At 50.3% G+C, this 13,010-nt stretch overlaps 3 protein-coding genes across 3 annotated transcripts; 1 reads left to right on the top strand and 2 right to left on the bottom strand.

Annotated features, from left to right (window-relative positions):
* Window positions 1-356: 356 nt before the first annotated feature.
* ALT_5487 (homeobox domain-containing protein) lies at window positions 357-2,327 on the top strand (the record flags this gene model as incomplete). The annotated part of the gene is made up of 4 exons (XM_033554756.2): window positions 357-461; window positions 530-1,306; window positions 1,364-1,514; window positions 2,110-2,327. 4 exons carry the CDS (start codon window positions 357-359, stop codon window positions 2,325-2,327), a joined length of 1,251 nt encoding a protein of 416 aa, XP_033410647.2.
* A 3,782-nt stretch (window positions 2,328-6,109) lies between these two features.
* ALT_5486 (FAD binding domain protein) lies at window positions 6,110-8,168 on the bottom strand (the record flags this gene model as incomplete). Its single annotated transcript, XM_033554757.2, has 3 exons — window positions 6,110-6,121; window positions 6,173-8,100; window positions 8,165-8,168. 3 exons carry the CDS (start codon window positions 8,166-8,168, stop codon window positions 6,110-6,112), a joined length of 1,944 nt encoding a protein of 647 aa, XP_033410648.1.
* Window positions 8,169-10,711: 2,543 nt separating this feature from the next.
* ALT_5485 (putative GABA permease) lies at window positions 10,712-12,644 on the bottom strand (the record flags this gene model as incomplete). The annotated part of the gene is made up of 7 exons (XM_033554758.2): window positions 10,712-11,140; window positions 11,202-11,527; window positions 11,602-12,003; window positions 12,053-12,135; window positions 12,185-12,298; window positions 12,353-12,423; window positions 12,474-12,644. The coding sequence occupies 7 exons, from the start codon at window positions 12,642-12,644 to the stop codon at window positions 10,712-10,714; spliced, it is 1,596 nt and encodes a 531-aa protein (XP_033410649.2).
* Window positions 12,645-13,010: the final 366 nt, after the last annotated feature.

The following is a 13,010-nucleotide window of genomic DNA, read 5'->3' as shown; positions in this document are numbered from 1 at the left end:
TCAGCCTTCTGCTTTTTCCACAACCCTTCTTCTTCTCCCGGCCTTTCTTCACCAATCCTTTACCTCTTCATACTCTTCCTTTTACTCTCCTTTCCCCTGGGCCATTCATATAACTACACCACGGAAACTGGGCAGGCACACCTCCATTCCTGTTCTTGCATCTTGAAACCACATCAAGCGATCACTGTCGCCCGAGCACTCCAAATACTTGGCTCTGAGTTCGATGCCGCAGGCCGGCTGTGCCTCTCCGAATCATCTGACTATACATCCCGATCTGCAGTTGCTCTAAGCCCCTCCTTCTGATTCTTAGGACGAGTGATCGCTTCCCAGATCGACTCCTCAGTCTTGACTGTCTTATGTCCCAGCACGGTGAGGTGGATGACAAGAGTGGAAAAATGGCCATTTCATATGCAAGTGGACTTTCCGCCGATCACACCCAGTCTCTGCCCTCGTTTCGAGAGGTAAGGAAAGCGTCGATTTTGCAAGAGGGGATTCCCGAATAGGAACATCGGCAGCTGACAGTCTGTAGCTTCTCCCGCCACATCTGCATGACGAAATCGAGTCCGGCTCATACCTGTCATCCCGACAACCATCTTCGCACGAGCGCCCTGCATCATTAAACCATGAGCTTGGATCTGCGTCCAGGCCCCTCTCTGGCCGGACCCCCTACGGATCTCCTTCCAAATTCCCGGTAGGGGACGTTCGCGACTATCCTATGGCCGATAGAATGCTGGGAGAACGGGCGCCTGTCCAGACACGGTTACCAGGGAACGGAGTACAGCCAGCAGCCGCTCGTGGCCCAAGTCCTATCCTGCCATCCATCCGAGATCTTCAAACCATTCCCGATCGCTCTCTGAATGCGCCAGCCACCGGATTACCAGATCACCGGGGACCGTCCCGGACGGATGCATTTGCGGTTCAGGAGTTTCGAGGGGGTGCCGTTGGCGCACCAAATTACTCTCCTACCAGTCTACCGGGTTCAATGGGTGACCGGCGGGATCCATATGCTGGAAACAGCGTGCCGGCAGCGATGCGTGCTCAGCCACAGTATCCATCTTATCCGGGGGTCATCTATCAAAGCGATTCAGAGCAGGCCTCTTCGCAGTCATTGCCGCCATCACAGCAGTCAAACTTCGGCATCTTGGGGGACTCGGTCGATTCAAAGAACAAGCGCAGGCGAGGGAACCTTCCCAAGCCAGTCACTGATATTTTAAGGGCCTGGTTCCATGAGCATCTGGATCACCCCTACCCGAGCGAGGAAGATAAACAGATGTTTATGACTCGCACCGGGCTTACGATCAGCCAGGTTAGTTCTCCAAGACCCTTTACTTGATCACAGTCGCTGACGACTTGCGCGCTGCAGATTAGCAACTGGTTTATCAATGCACGGAGACGACAACTTCCGGCGCTTCGGAATCAGATGCGAAACGGTGCTAGTGATCTTGATTCGCAGCGGCAATCACCGTTCAGCGACATGGAACAAACGTCTTCCGAGTCACCGAATAGGCTCAACAGTACGAACAAACATTGAGCCACCCTCTCATTTGTCGTCTTCCTGTTGCCTTCCTGAAACATCCCTGGTTACGACGAGCAAGCCGAACAAGAATAGACCCGTACGATCGTGATACCCTCCGAACCTTTCCTAATAATCTAATCTCGTTGATGATCCTCTATACGGCTACGCATTATATTTCAACGTTGGGACGAATTTTATCCGGCCTGAGACTCATTCTCGACACCAGAGTCCATGTACTTTGGATATGCATACCAGGTGTTTACGGGTTGCCATTTGTTTGATTTCTTCTTTATACTACACCAATGCGTTTCCGTGTCTTCTCCTTTTTTGACCTGCATTTATTGTGGTTATCATATGGTTTCTGATGAGTTGCAATGTTTGAGCGACACCCAGAGCATCTGAACGATCTGTACAAGTATGGATGATGTGATCATGTCATGTTAGTAGAACTTCCCAGCCACCTCTTTCAGCCCGCACTTGATTCTGTGCTTTCACTCTATCTCTTCTTCGTCCACCAACCAGACACATTCTGCGTTTTGGATACTAAGCAGACTGCATAAATTAATGAAACTCCTTGATTTCATTTCGATTAGTCTTCGAATATGGGGCAACACAAACGAGCATCGCGATTGCCGAGACTCTGCAGGATGGCCTTGGACTCTCAGTGACACAGCGGGAAGACAATGTGCGAAGCGTATTCCGCCGTGTTCCCATGTCTACCTGGAACCCTCGTGCCCCTGCTCTAGTTCATCCGCCCAAGAGTGAGCCATGGAAGCCAGATTGGCCGATGCTTTCGAACCAAGTTCGCTAAAGACTTGGACGAACCATGGTTCGGGGAAAAGTGGCCAAAACCACGGAACGAGCCAACACGACCCCGCTCCAAGTCTGCTCAGGCAGAAATGTTCGCCCATCATGATTTGTTGCGCCGGCCCAAGATCCTGGCACGCCAGATTTGACAGTCCCAAGTGCCTCCTGAAGTTTGGCATATTTCATAGATAGTTCACTTACGGTACGAACTCGGCCTGTTGGAACGCTAATACTGGCACGACCACATACCAAGGCTGAGAGAAGGAGTCGCACTGCTTTTGTGCGACGGAAGATACATCTCTTGAACCTAAGGCGGATTCTTTCCCCTACAAAGCACAGTACAAAGTTCCAGCATCAGCAATCGGGACACCCACTGATGCACGTCATTCCGACTGTCAAAAGGATCGAGATTCGAAGCCGAGTATGTGAGCTTTTAATGAGCATTTCCCATCATCCTGCGCCACAGCCCGTATCATTGCACGATATCTTCACTCTCATACGTGAGTGGCTGGATGAGATCCCGTTCCAACCACCGTAGGCAATAGGAACATGCCATGCACGAACTGGCAGTTCAACCGTCCCCTCCCCTGCTTGCATGGCGCATAGAATGTAGGAGGGGACACTTATGATTGGCACAGCGTTTACTTTCTTAATTGTCATCCGGGAGAGTGTATTACTAGGACTACGTACTGGGAATTAATTTAACGCCAAAAGCCCGTGCGCACATATCACTGACACATGAAGCACGGGGGAGCTGTCGAGCGACAATTCGCGATCTATCCGATCCATGATGTATCACATGGCGGTGAAGGCGGCTGCGCAAAAGGGTAGGGAGGGGGTCGGATTTCCGGGTTTACCATCTGCAAGATGTGAGGAGATGTATTCCAGACTCGCTAGTATTCAACCAACGGACGCTTGAATAAGGGCGATCAGTACTCAGTAGTCGGTACTCGGTAGAGTTATCCTGATGGTGGTTTATTGACGTCTATGAACTATGGATATCATCATCATCAACATCAGCATCAACATCATCATCAACATCATCATCGACCCTCGCCATCGCCATCGCCCGATAAAGTTCCACCAGGCTGGTAACTTCGAGGCTAGCCGGTCTTATTATGACTTTGACACTTTTTGAGGCGGTGCAATATCTGTTTTGGGTATGAGGAGGCGGGGAATTACCAATTACCATACTTGCTTACATACCTTACCACGGTCCACCAGTACTGCCCGCGTCTTCCGTACCTGGATACGGAGTACGGAATACTGACTGGTCTTCGCCAGTTGGCATTGCATTCTGCATAAGTAAGTGCCCGAGCGTCTTGAATTATGGGTAACATCGCAGATGGAGACACAGAAGAAAAAAGAAACAAGGAAATTAAATGTTTGATGGAGAAAAGGGAGCGTCAACTGCAAAGAGAAGAAAGAGCCAATCTGCAAGCCCCAAGATATTTAGTTTATGCACCCCATTTTTTTGCTCTCAGGCTTGCTGAGCAGAGTAGAGCCAGATGGTCAATCATGGTATTGTGGGTTAGGCATGGATCGACATGATCCAAAACCAATAATTGGGTCAATTTGTTTTTTTTTTTCCCTTTGTTTCATTGTCAGTTCCTGGTGTGGATAGTGACGGAACGGGCTTAATCACCCAAGTGCCCGAGTGCACCCGTCACTGACATTAGCCTTCTCCCTTCTTGTCGATCCCGTCTGTTTCCCATTCGTTCTGCAAGGTATCCTGGTAACCTGGTTATGCTATGCGCCTCGCGGCTGGTCTTGAGGGGGGTTGTCATGGATATGAATGCCTGGCATTTATAGGGTACAAGGGATCCTTTGCCACTGTGCAGGCGCTGAGCCACCGTTTTCCCAATCCGGCATCTCAAACTGATCAGTATCCCAGGCGACTGCGACTACGCGTACAGTACATGTTCAATCTATAATAGAATAGTGAGAGGTAGATTGAGTCATGAATACCGGACTAACCCCTGCGTCACCGCGCAGTCTGACAAATACCTACAGTCCTGCGGAGTGCAAATAGGGTAGCGCGGAGCCGCCGTTGGAAGCTTTTTCCGGACCAATCATAGTCGCTCATTCATCTGGATATGACTTGTGTGACAATGTCCTGCACCGCAGCGCATCCATAAACATCTGGCCTTGTCTATCTACCCAGACTGCCACCTAGTGCTCTTACCCCATAGAGTACGATCGGTCGGCCACCTCCGACAATGCCAGAGACCCTGCCAAGAACGAAGTATGTATCTAGTTCCAAACACCAAATCCCGATCGGGGTCTGACTGTGCCCATCTGCTAGACTAGCTATCAAGGCCGGGTTGTCCCGTCCGTTTCTAAGTGCAACTGAGCAATATGATCTCGTAATATTCTTCTTTTTTTCCTTTTTTTCGTTTTTTCTGTTTCTCTATTTTTCAGACCGAGTACGGACTAAAGACTACGGAGTTGAGGGGTAGACTATATTCTGTGATGTGATGATCGAAGTCCTTCCTGATCGACGCGTTCGCTCCTAGGCACGGAGACGGTGTAGGGTGGTAGGGGGCTGCACTTGCACTTGCACTTGCAACCATTCTCGCATTTGAGTCGTTGACTGCGCCGCACACCCCATTGGGTTTGCAGGCCCGTCCGTTGGGCCTGGTGGCTTACATATCGCGAATCGTACGACATGCCCCTAGGACCTGGTCCGGGCGAAGGCTGCAGACTGTGCTTGCGCTTGCGCTTCTGACGAAGATGATTCCTCATTTGGGGATGTGGCACACGTGTTTCGCGTCGCCTTGGTGGGGTTTTGGTTTTGAGCGTGGGGGGTAATGGGGGGGGTATGTGGCAGTTTGCTCATGCGGATACTTGATCAAGAGTGTGGTGTTTGTTGGTTGAGTGATGGCTCGTCGGGTAAGTTACTGATGGATAGACAACAGTGTCAGTGACATTGCTATGCTTGTGCTGCCTCGGCTGTCATGAGCAGGCTGCAGGCCTCGGAGGACTTGCAACCACTGAACGAAGCAGGTTCGATTCTTAGTGAAACGTTGACTGCAGAGCAAGGCATCACTCTCCAGATGAGACGCGCATGGTTTTGATCTAACCAGGGCTGTCTCACGCTCACTGCAAGTTGTTCAGTCAGCTAATTCTCTCTCTTCCCAGGACTAGATACGCTTCCTATCAAGAGAGACAATACTAGGCCGACATTCCCTATGCTTCTATCGAATATCCCACAAGTCGAATTAATGACCATCCACCGCATCGGATATCTAGATTCAATGCAAGGATAAGGAACGGTGCGTTCTCCATTGGGGTGTCTCTCGTCAGGACTGATCTCCAGGAGTGTGCTCGCCTATACTTGGTATTGTAGGCTGCTATGCCTTCTTCCCGCGTATTAGGACACTCGGTGCAAGTACTGCGTCACCTTGATTTTTATGCTGATCGCAAACGTCGGGGTATGCACAACCATGTGAAATTCACTGCCTTGATATTGCTACCGTCCCAGGTAAAGATCTATGATGTAGATATGCGTATATACACATGATAAAATCGAAACAGATTATCGTCCAGATTATAAGAGGTCAATGCACCGCCCCGCTAAAACAGCTGAAATCAATAGAAAAGTCCCAGATTCGCATAGTACTTAACCAACTGAATAATCAGCACAGGAAACGAACCTTGGCAGCGAAATGCTCCGGTCAATCGAACCACCGTGGTCCAGCCGAGATCAACTCTGGTGATACGCCGAAACAATGGATGAAATGCAGAAAGGCCAAGCTGGAGAATAATGTACACCGAGGAAAAAATTTACCAGGTTTCCTATGCGCCGTTAGTGAACTTTGTTTTTTCCCGTCCAAAGGGCGAACTTACGGCAATATATTGACCGGCTTCCTTCTTGTTCTTCCAAAAGTGCTCCGCTTCCTCGCGATTCAGGTTACCCTTGGCCATAGCGACATCAACCAAGGCCTCCTCGACGCCTTCTCCCATGCCCTTGCCGCTACCGCAGACGAAAACACGTCCGTCAAGGGCATTGATGACGAACCAGACCAGGTCAGCCTGGTGACGAACCTCTTCCTGGACGTACTTGCTCTCGCCGCGACGACTCTGGACTACCGTCCGCACCTTATCCTCTTCAACGCCCCATTCGCCGCTGTAGAGCTCATCCAGAAGAGAATCGCGAATACCCTGCAAGACCCAAACCTTGTTGGCACAGTTGGCCGACTGCAGGCGGCGCTGGACGAACCCCCGGAACGGGGCAATGCCGACACCAGCGCCGATGAGGAGCATGGGACCGTCGGAGGCAAATCGCTTGGCCAGAGGATTGGCCATCAGGCCACGGAACATGGGAACGTGGAGATCCAGAGTCCGGGGATCGATGCCCTTCCGCTCAGCATCGATGGCCTGTCTGGCGAGCCGCTCAAGATATCCGGATCCGACTCCGGTCCGAGTACCGCCCCTCCAGTCCTCGGTTTCTGCCACAGACACTGCGATCTCAACGAGTCTACGGCACTTGGTATCCTGCCTCTGGCATGAGATCTGAGGGTCCTGCGACAGGGAGTAGAAGCGTGGCATCAGGGTGTTCAGAACGGATAAAAGGTGGTCGAGGGGTGGCTGAGAGGAGGGGAATGCATGGAGTAGCTGGGAAACGGTAATGTAGGATCCTGTGCGGAGATCGCAGAATGCACCCTGGCCCTGGGCTGAAGAAAGGAACATGAGTATCTTCTTCTCATTGGGTTCGGTTGCGTACTCGGCGAGCAGTCGGAATAGAGGCTTTGTGGGGGGGTAGCTCTGAATATCGGAGCACCAGCTCAGGAGCTCTCTCCGGGTGGTGATCAGATCCCGAGGTTGGTCATCGCCCCAAATCGTAGGCCACCGGCCCTTGGTGGTATGCAACGTGATCTTCTTGTCACGAATCGACTTGGGAATACCAAGCTGGTTGAAGATATCATCAACCTCTTCTTCCTTATTCCTGGGGCAGACACCAATCGCCCCACCCACAACAAAATCAACGTCTCCGCTCTCCGCAGGGTAGTCGGTCACGTCAATGTCAAAGTGGAAAGTCCGCTTCTCCGCGCCAGGCTTGGTGAGTTCTCGGGCGTGATGCAAAGGCGCCCGGTACACATTGTACGGGGGATGTGGCTGAACGAAAGTGGGCGGGTGGTCCGCGGGACCCAGCTTCAGATCCACGGCCGATGCCGGTACCACTGAGAAGGACACTGTCTTCTCTGGTATGGGAACAATGTTGGTAAGTTCACTGTCCAATGTGAGGTATTCAATATTGAGGTTGAGTTTTCTGAAGGCTTCATTGTCCGGAGGAGTGACAGCGTTAGCACTAGGGACCGGTCCGAGCTTGGTCAACGGCTGGCTGCGACAGCATCCACCACCGCAGCAGAGAGGCTGAACCTTCTGTGTGCCTGCGGTACCCACGCTCTCCAAGACCCGTCTCATATCCTCGGAGTTCTGTGAGATGAGGACAGTGGATGCTCGTCTTTGATGTCCATTTCCGCTCTCTGCTAACTCCTTTTGACTTTCGCGTGCATTAGGGTGCTCTTCATCTAGCGGAGTGAGAGGAGTCGGTGGAGTATCTAAGTCGGTCGAGCCTTCGGTTTCTTGAGCGGGTGACGAGCCATTGAAGCTCGTGTCAGTGATTGACAGTGACCGAATGCGAGGTTCTTCCGGAACTGGGTTGTCTGGGTGGGAGGTGGAAGAGACCGGGACGGCTCGGTAGTCCCCATTGCTAGAGTGACTGAACCTCGAATCCTTTGTCGAGGACGGCGTTGGTGGTAAAACGGCGTGCACTATAGTCAACAAACGGTTAGGCCTTGACTCAATGTCTCAATGCGAGTAAAGGTGCGAACGTACCCATTGTGTCGGCCGAGAAGTTTTGAAACGGAGATTCGGCGATCAATTGCCGAGGGACAGAAGAGTAGAAGGATATGAGGGAATAAGAAGGGGAGGAAACGAGGCGAGCGGCGAGACGAGACACAACGGCGACTGGTTGACTTCACAAGTAGTAATGACCGGATGAAGGAAAAGCTCAACGAAAATCAGCAATTGAGCTGCAGAGTCTGTCAGAACAGAACAGATAGTGCGCCCCCAAAGTCGCGGACATGCAGACTCGACAGGAAGAGTCGAAGAGAAGGGCGAGCGAGATGGGGAGATGCTGGAAGGATCTGGTCCGCGGAGAAAAAAGGAATGAATAACGGGTGGGATGATGGCGGGAACGAAAATGGCCTGCCTGGGGCAAAAAACCGGTGCCGGGATGGCGGTTCCGCTACGCTAGGTAATGATGTGTAACACCGGGTGGATCAGATAGGGATATCAATCAGCAGCCTCTACTGTCAGCACTTAGAATTGATGTCTCAACTCTCAATAATATAGATGCAAGAGGAGGATCAGATAGGGAGCGATGGAAAGAATTATTACAGAATGAAGCGCAGAATGTTAAGACCGGGAGATTGAGAAGATCAGATTACCGATCCTTGTTGTAACTCTTTTGCCACTCGCTCTTACGTAGGAACGCTCGGTAACTTTACTTCCTCAGTACTCCGTAAGTAGGCAGGTTGACTGTATCTGACGCAATCGAGCAATTTCTTATTATTAATGGAACTTCTGTACCTCAGGGTAGACTAGACTGCCATCGATTTGATTATCTTCTAACAATATCATCTACCCCTTATCTGATCTCACCACCCCCATGTACCCTGTACAGTTAAGTGTACTAAGATCCGCTCCTGCAGCTAAGCGGATCATTCTACATTAACCTACGACCAAGTCAGTCAATCATGCTAATCGCTGGCAGCTGAATGGACAGCTGGTCAAAACAATCTAGCCAGCAGTGCTAGTGTATAGCATACCTTCCAGCGATAAGTCATAAGAGTTCATCGAGACTCTGAAAGAAGTTGTGCCTCGTAAAATATGATGTATCGGACTGTAAACCGTACGACCAACGGCAGCCGGTTCCCCCTTACCGTTACCGATCTAATCTGATCCGGTCGCCATCTTCCCTTGGCCCTGGTCTAGAGTCTAGACTAGCAGAAATACGTCGGCCCTCGGTTAAGATGGCACCCTGGCTCTCTCCTCCTGTAGAGGGGTATGAATTGGAAATATCACTGGATGCCCAAGATGAGATCATACTTTACATTGCCAGCACGGAGGCGGCTTCGACTCCGTCCATCTGATGTAAGGAGGGGACTCTGAAAACGGCGGTCGGTAGGTCTGGGGTTTATCTGATCCGGACACTATATGATCCTTTACCAACCGACCTGGATATTCCCTTTCTGCCAAGAACATAAGGATAATTGATATTATTTGACAGAGTTTATTATTATCAGATAGTCATTCGCTTTGCTCGCTCCGTGCAATACGGATTACTCTGTGGAAATCACTGTGTGACTGTCAATTCCGAAAGTGGGGCCATGCCGATGTCGGACTCGATCATATCAATCAGATAGCAAAGTACCTTGCGGATACAGAATACGAAGTCACCCCTTAGTCTACCTCTTATTTTGATCTGATAAATGGAACCAATGATTGTATCCCAGCCACATGCCATCTAAACAATTTAGGTGTCTGTACAAGGCCATCAGGAAAATTCACACCGCTCAAACAAGGCAATGCAAATCACATTGAACAATCTCATCCATCAACCCCTTGAACTCACGACAGAGTCGTACAACTGAAACAACCATCACTTGATTCGTAAACATCAATAGTGCTCGCCCGTCGCCACTAACGCAACGCCTATCAGCCGTAACTTCAGGCGCTAGCGAATTCATCGGCAAATAGGACTTTCATCCGAACGATATTCCCCTGACTTGTCACTTCGTTATCAGATCTCACGGCTGGGTCATTTACCCGGTGGTCTGGCTTACGGTGGCTTCTATTGCTCTACTAGTGGGTACCACAGTCTCGGTCTCTTTCCCAGCTGCGTTAAAAATAGGGTACAGCTGCCTTATGCTTAGGGATGAATTGCGCAACGAAAAGATCAGTGAAACGGCGGAGTGATGATCTGGCCAAATCGTAGTGCCCCTGATGTTTCCGAGATGCGGACTGGGACAAGAAGAGTCAGCTCGGGGAGTCAATCTCAGCTCCTGCAGCTGGTGCAATGGCGTTTCATGGTACCCCATATTTATTCCTTTGTTAGCTAGGAACCGCAGCTACTGGTATAAACCTTGTATCGAAGAGCTGGCAGCAAATCGATGCATTGTTCCTCTAATCGTTGCGAACATTTAATGTTTCTAACAAACCTTGGTATCTAACGAAAAGTTACTTGAACTCGAGCGCCGCTTGAATATGACCACGTCTATGTATACTCATTGCACCAAAACATAATCTATAAAACAAGAATATAAATACAAGCCAACAACCGAGGTTTCGTGTATCAATATCTCAAGCGCAATATCTGCCCTATCTCTTCACCAGCGCCACGGGGGCGATGAAGTTATGCCGGCCCCAGAGTAAGTAATAGACGGACGCAAAAGTAAGCATAGCAAGGTACATTACCACACTCCAATTCATTGTTTTCGTGTCTACTTTTTTCGTCAACGGGAAGAAGGAAAAGACGAAGATGGGAAGCAAGAAAGCCAAAGCGGCTATATTGACGGCCATGCCGAAGCGGCCAAGCGTCCATCGGCGAGGTGGCAGGGGCTCGCCCCGGATACGCTTCAGGAGCACGCAGCCTATTGAAAGAATGTAGGCAGAGATCAAGGAGGTGATTGTCAGTGATACGATGGCCGACATGGCAACCTGGGAGCCAATGTTGATCAAGGAGAGAAGAATAGTGACCACTAGAGAGACCATGACCGAGTTGAGAGGGATATTCCATCCCGGGGTGACCTGAATGGAGCGATTAGTAACGCTGCCAAAGTCCTGCTGTGCCTGGTTGTGTGGGACTCACATAGGCAAAGAATGACGAGAATGGCAGTCCTTGATCTCGAGCAAAAGACCATAGTTGCCTGGATGCCGTTGCGACTTCAGTGATTGTGCTGGCTGTAAGTGTGATCACCAAGACCGCGGTCATTGTGTTCGTTGCCGCGTAGCTGTTGGTGGTATTGTAGAAGATCTGGATGAACGGAAAACCAGTGGGAGTACTCAAGATGCTGTCAACATCCCCCAGGGTGAAGCAGAGAGTGACAATCATGACAAATCCCAGTACTCCATTGACCGCAACAGCTGACATCATTGCTTTCGGCAGCGTCTCCGCAGCATCCTTGATCTCCTCGGCTTGGAATCGGTTCAGTAACGCTTCTGGAGGACGGGGAAAAAAATAAAAATAAAGATAAAAACACGGCACCTACACATGTGTACTGAACAGTCATAGCCTATCATGGCTGTAATAGTGGTTGAGAGGCCGACCAGAGTCGCAGTGCCGTCAGTATCCCATCCTCCAGCATTATTGAATTCTGTAAACACTGCCTTCGCACTGTTTCGAGGAGCAAGAACCCAGAGGGGGATAATGATGGCGAACAGCCCTACCACATGAATGATCAGGATGAGTCCTTCTACCATGGGTAGGTTTTTGGCTAGGAATGTGTTAAACAATATTGAAAACGTCGTTATTGCCACCACCAACAATGTGCCGTGCCATCGCTGAAACTCATAGGTTGGGTCGTTTAGAACGACCAGACCTTGTATGATCGTGCCAGCAAGGAAAGCGATAGATACGATAGCGCACTGCCATCCGGTTGCACTGAGCCATCCTATCAGCGTCAGTTTCGCCCAAAGCATCGCCCGATTCTGGCTACCTACCGGTAATGTAGCTCAAGAACTTTTGGCCTCTTCGAGGCGCAAACTCAGAAACCCAATGGTATTGACCGCCGGAGGTCGGAGCCCTAAAATCTGTCAAAAAGAGCTTGATCCAACGTGGAATGGCACGCTCACATGGACGCCATTTCCGCTATACTGGCGAAAACGAGGGCAAATCCTGCCGAGACAATAAGAAAGCCCCATATCAACCCAGCAGTGCCCCCGTCAGTCAAGGCGGAGCTCAACAGCCTTCAACTCCGGAGTCAGTTGCTTTGATCACTGGGAAATACGGGATTAACTGACGTCAATATGACTTCCCACGTTGAAATCAGCGTGCAGCCAAATCCAAGGATTGAGATGAAGCGGAAATTTCTCTGGAGGTTCGTTAGAAAGTCTCCTGATTTAGCAAACCTCACCAACTAACCCTCAAAACCTGCACTCGTCCTAACGCGCTCATGTCTCGTTGATCTGCAACTGTGCCCATATACTTCGGCGCAACAAGACCCTTCACAGGGTACCCGGCCTCTTGGGCGATATCATCCTGTACACAACATTCCGCTTTACTTTCCTCGAGATGGGTATCTTGAGGCGCCATGAGGACTGCAGATGAGCGAGCAGTGAAAGCTAGTCAGATAGTGATGCTAAAGACTCAGCATGCAAGTCAAGTTGGCGGCATACGGCTCAGGTACGGAGAAAAGAGCACTCTTTTCTGATGAAGAGAAATAGCGACGCTGATGCGTTTGCCTCAAACAAGAAAGCGAAAGCTTTGCAGTAGGTATTCGCCGAGAATGATCGACCAATGGTCATCACGTCAAAAGCAAGGAGAGCAGAAGAGACACCCAGCCATGTGGTAAGGAGAGGAGAGGCGACGAAATTGATGGGACTTGCCAGTGCAACATTGCATAATCGCACATCCCTACCAGACATGGTCCAGGCAGGTGTACATTGGTAGCAATAGTGC

This window comes from Aspergillus lentulus, assembly GCF_001445615.1.
Source record: "Aspergillus lentulus DNA, contig: Alt09, strain: IFM 54703, whole genome shotgun sequence".
In the NCBI taxonomy this organism is placed as follows: Eukaryota; Fungi; Ascomycota; class Eurotiomycetes; order Eurotiales; family Aspergillaceae; genus Aspergillus; species Aspergillus lentulus.
The sequence above is the reverse complement of the archived record's forward strand: the minus strand, read 5'-3'. Positions and strand labels throughout refer to the sequence as shown.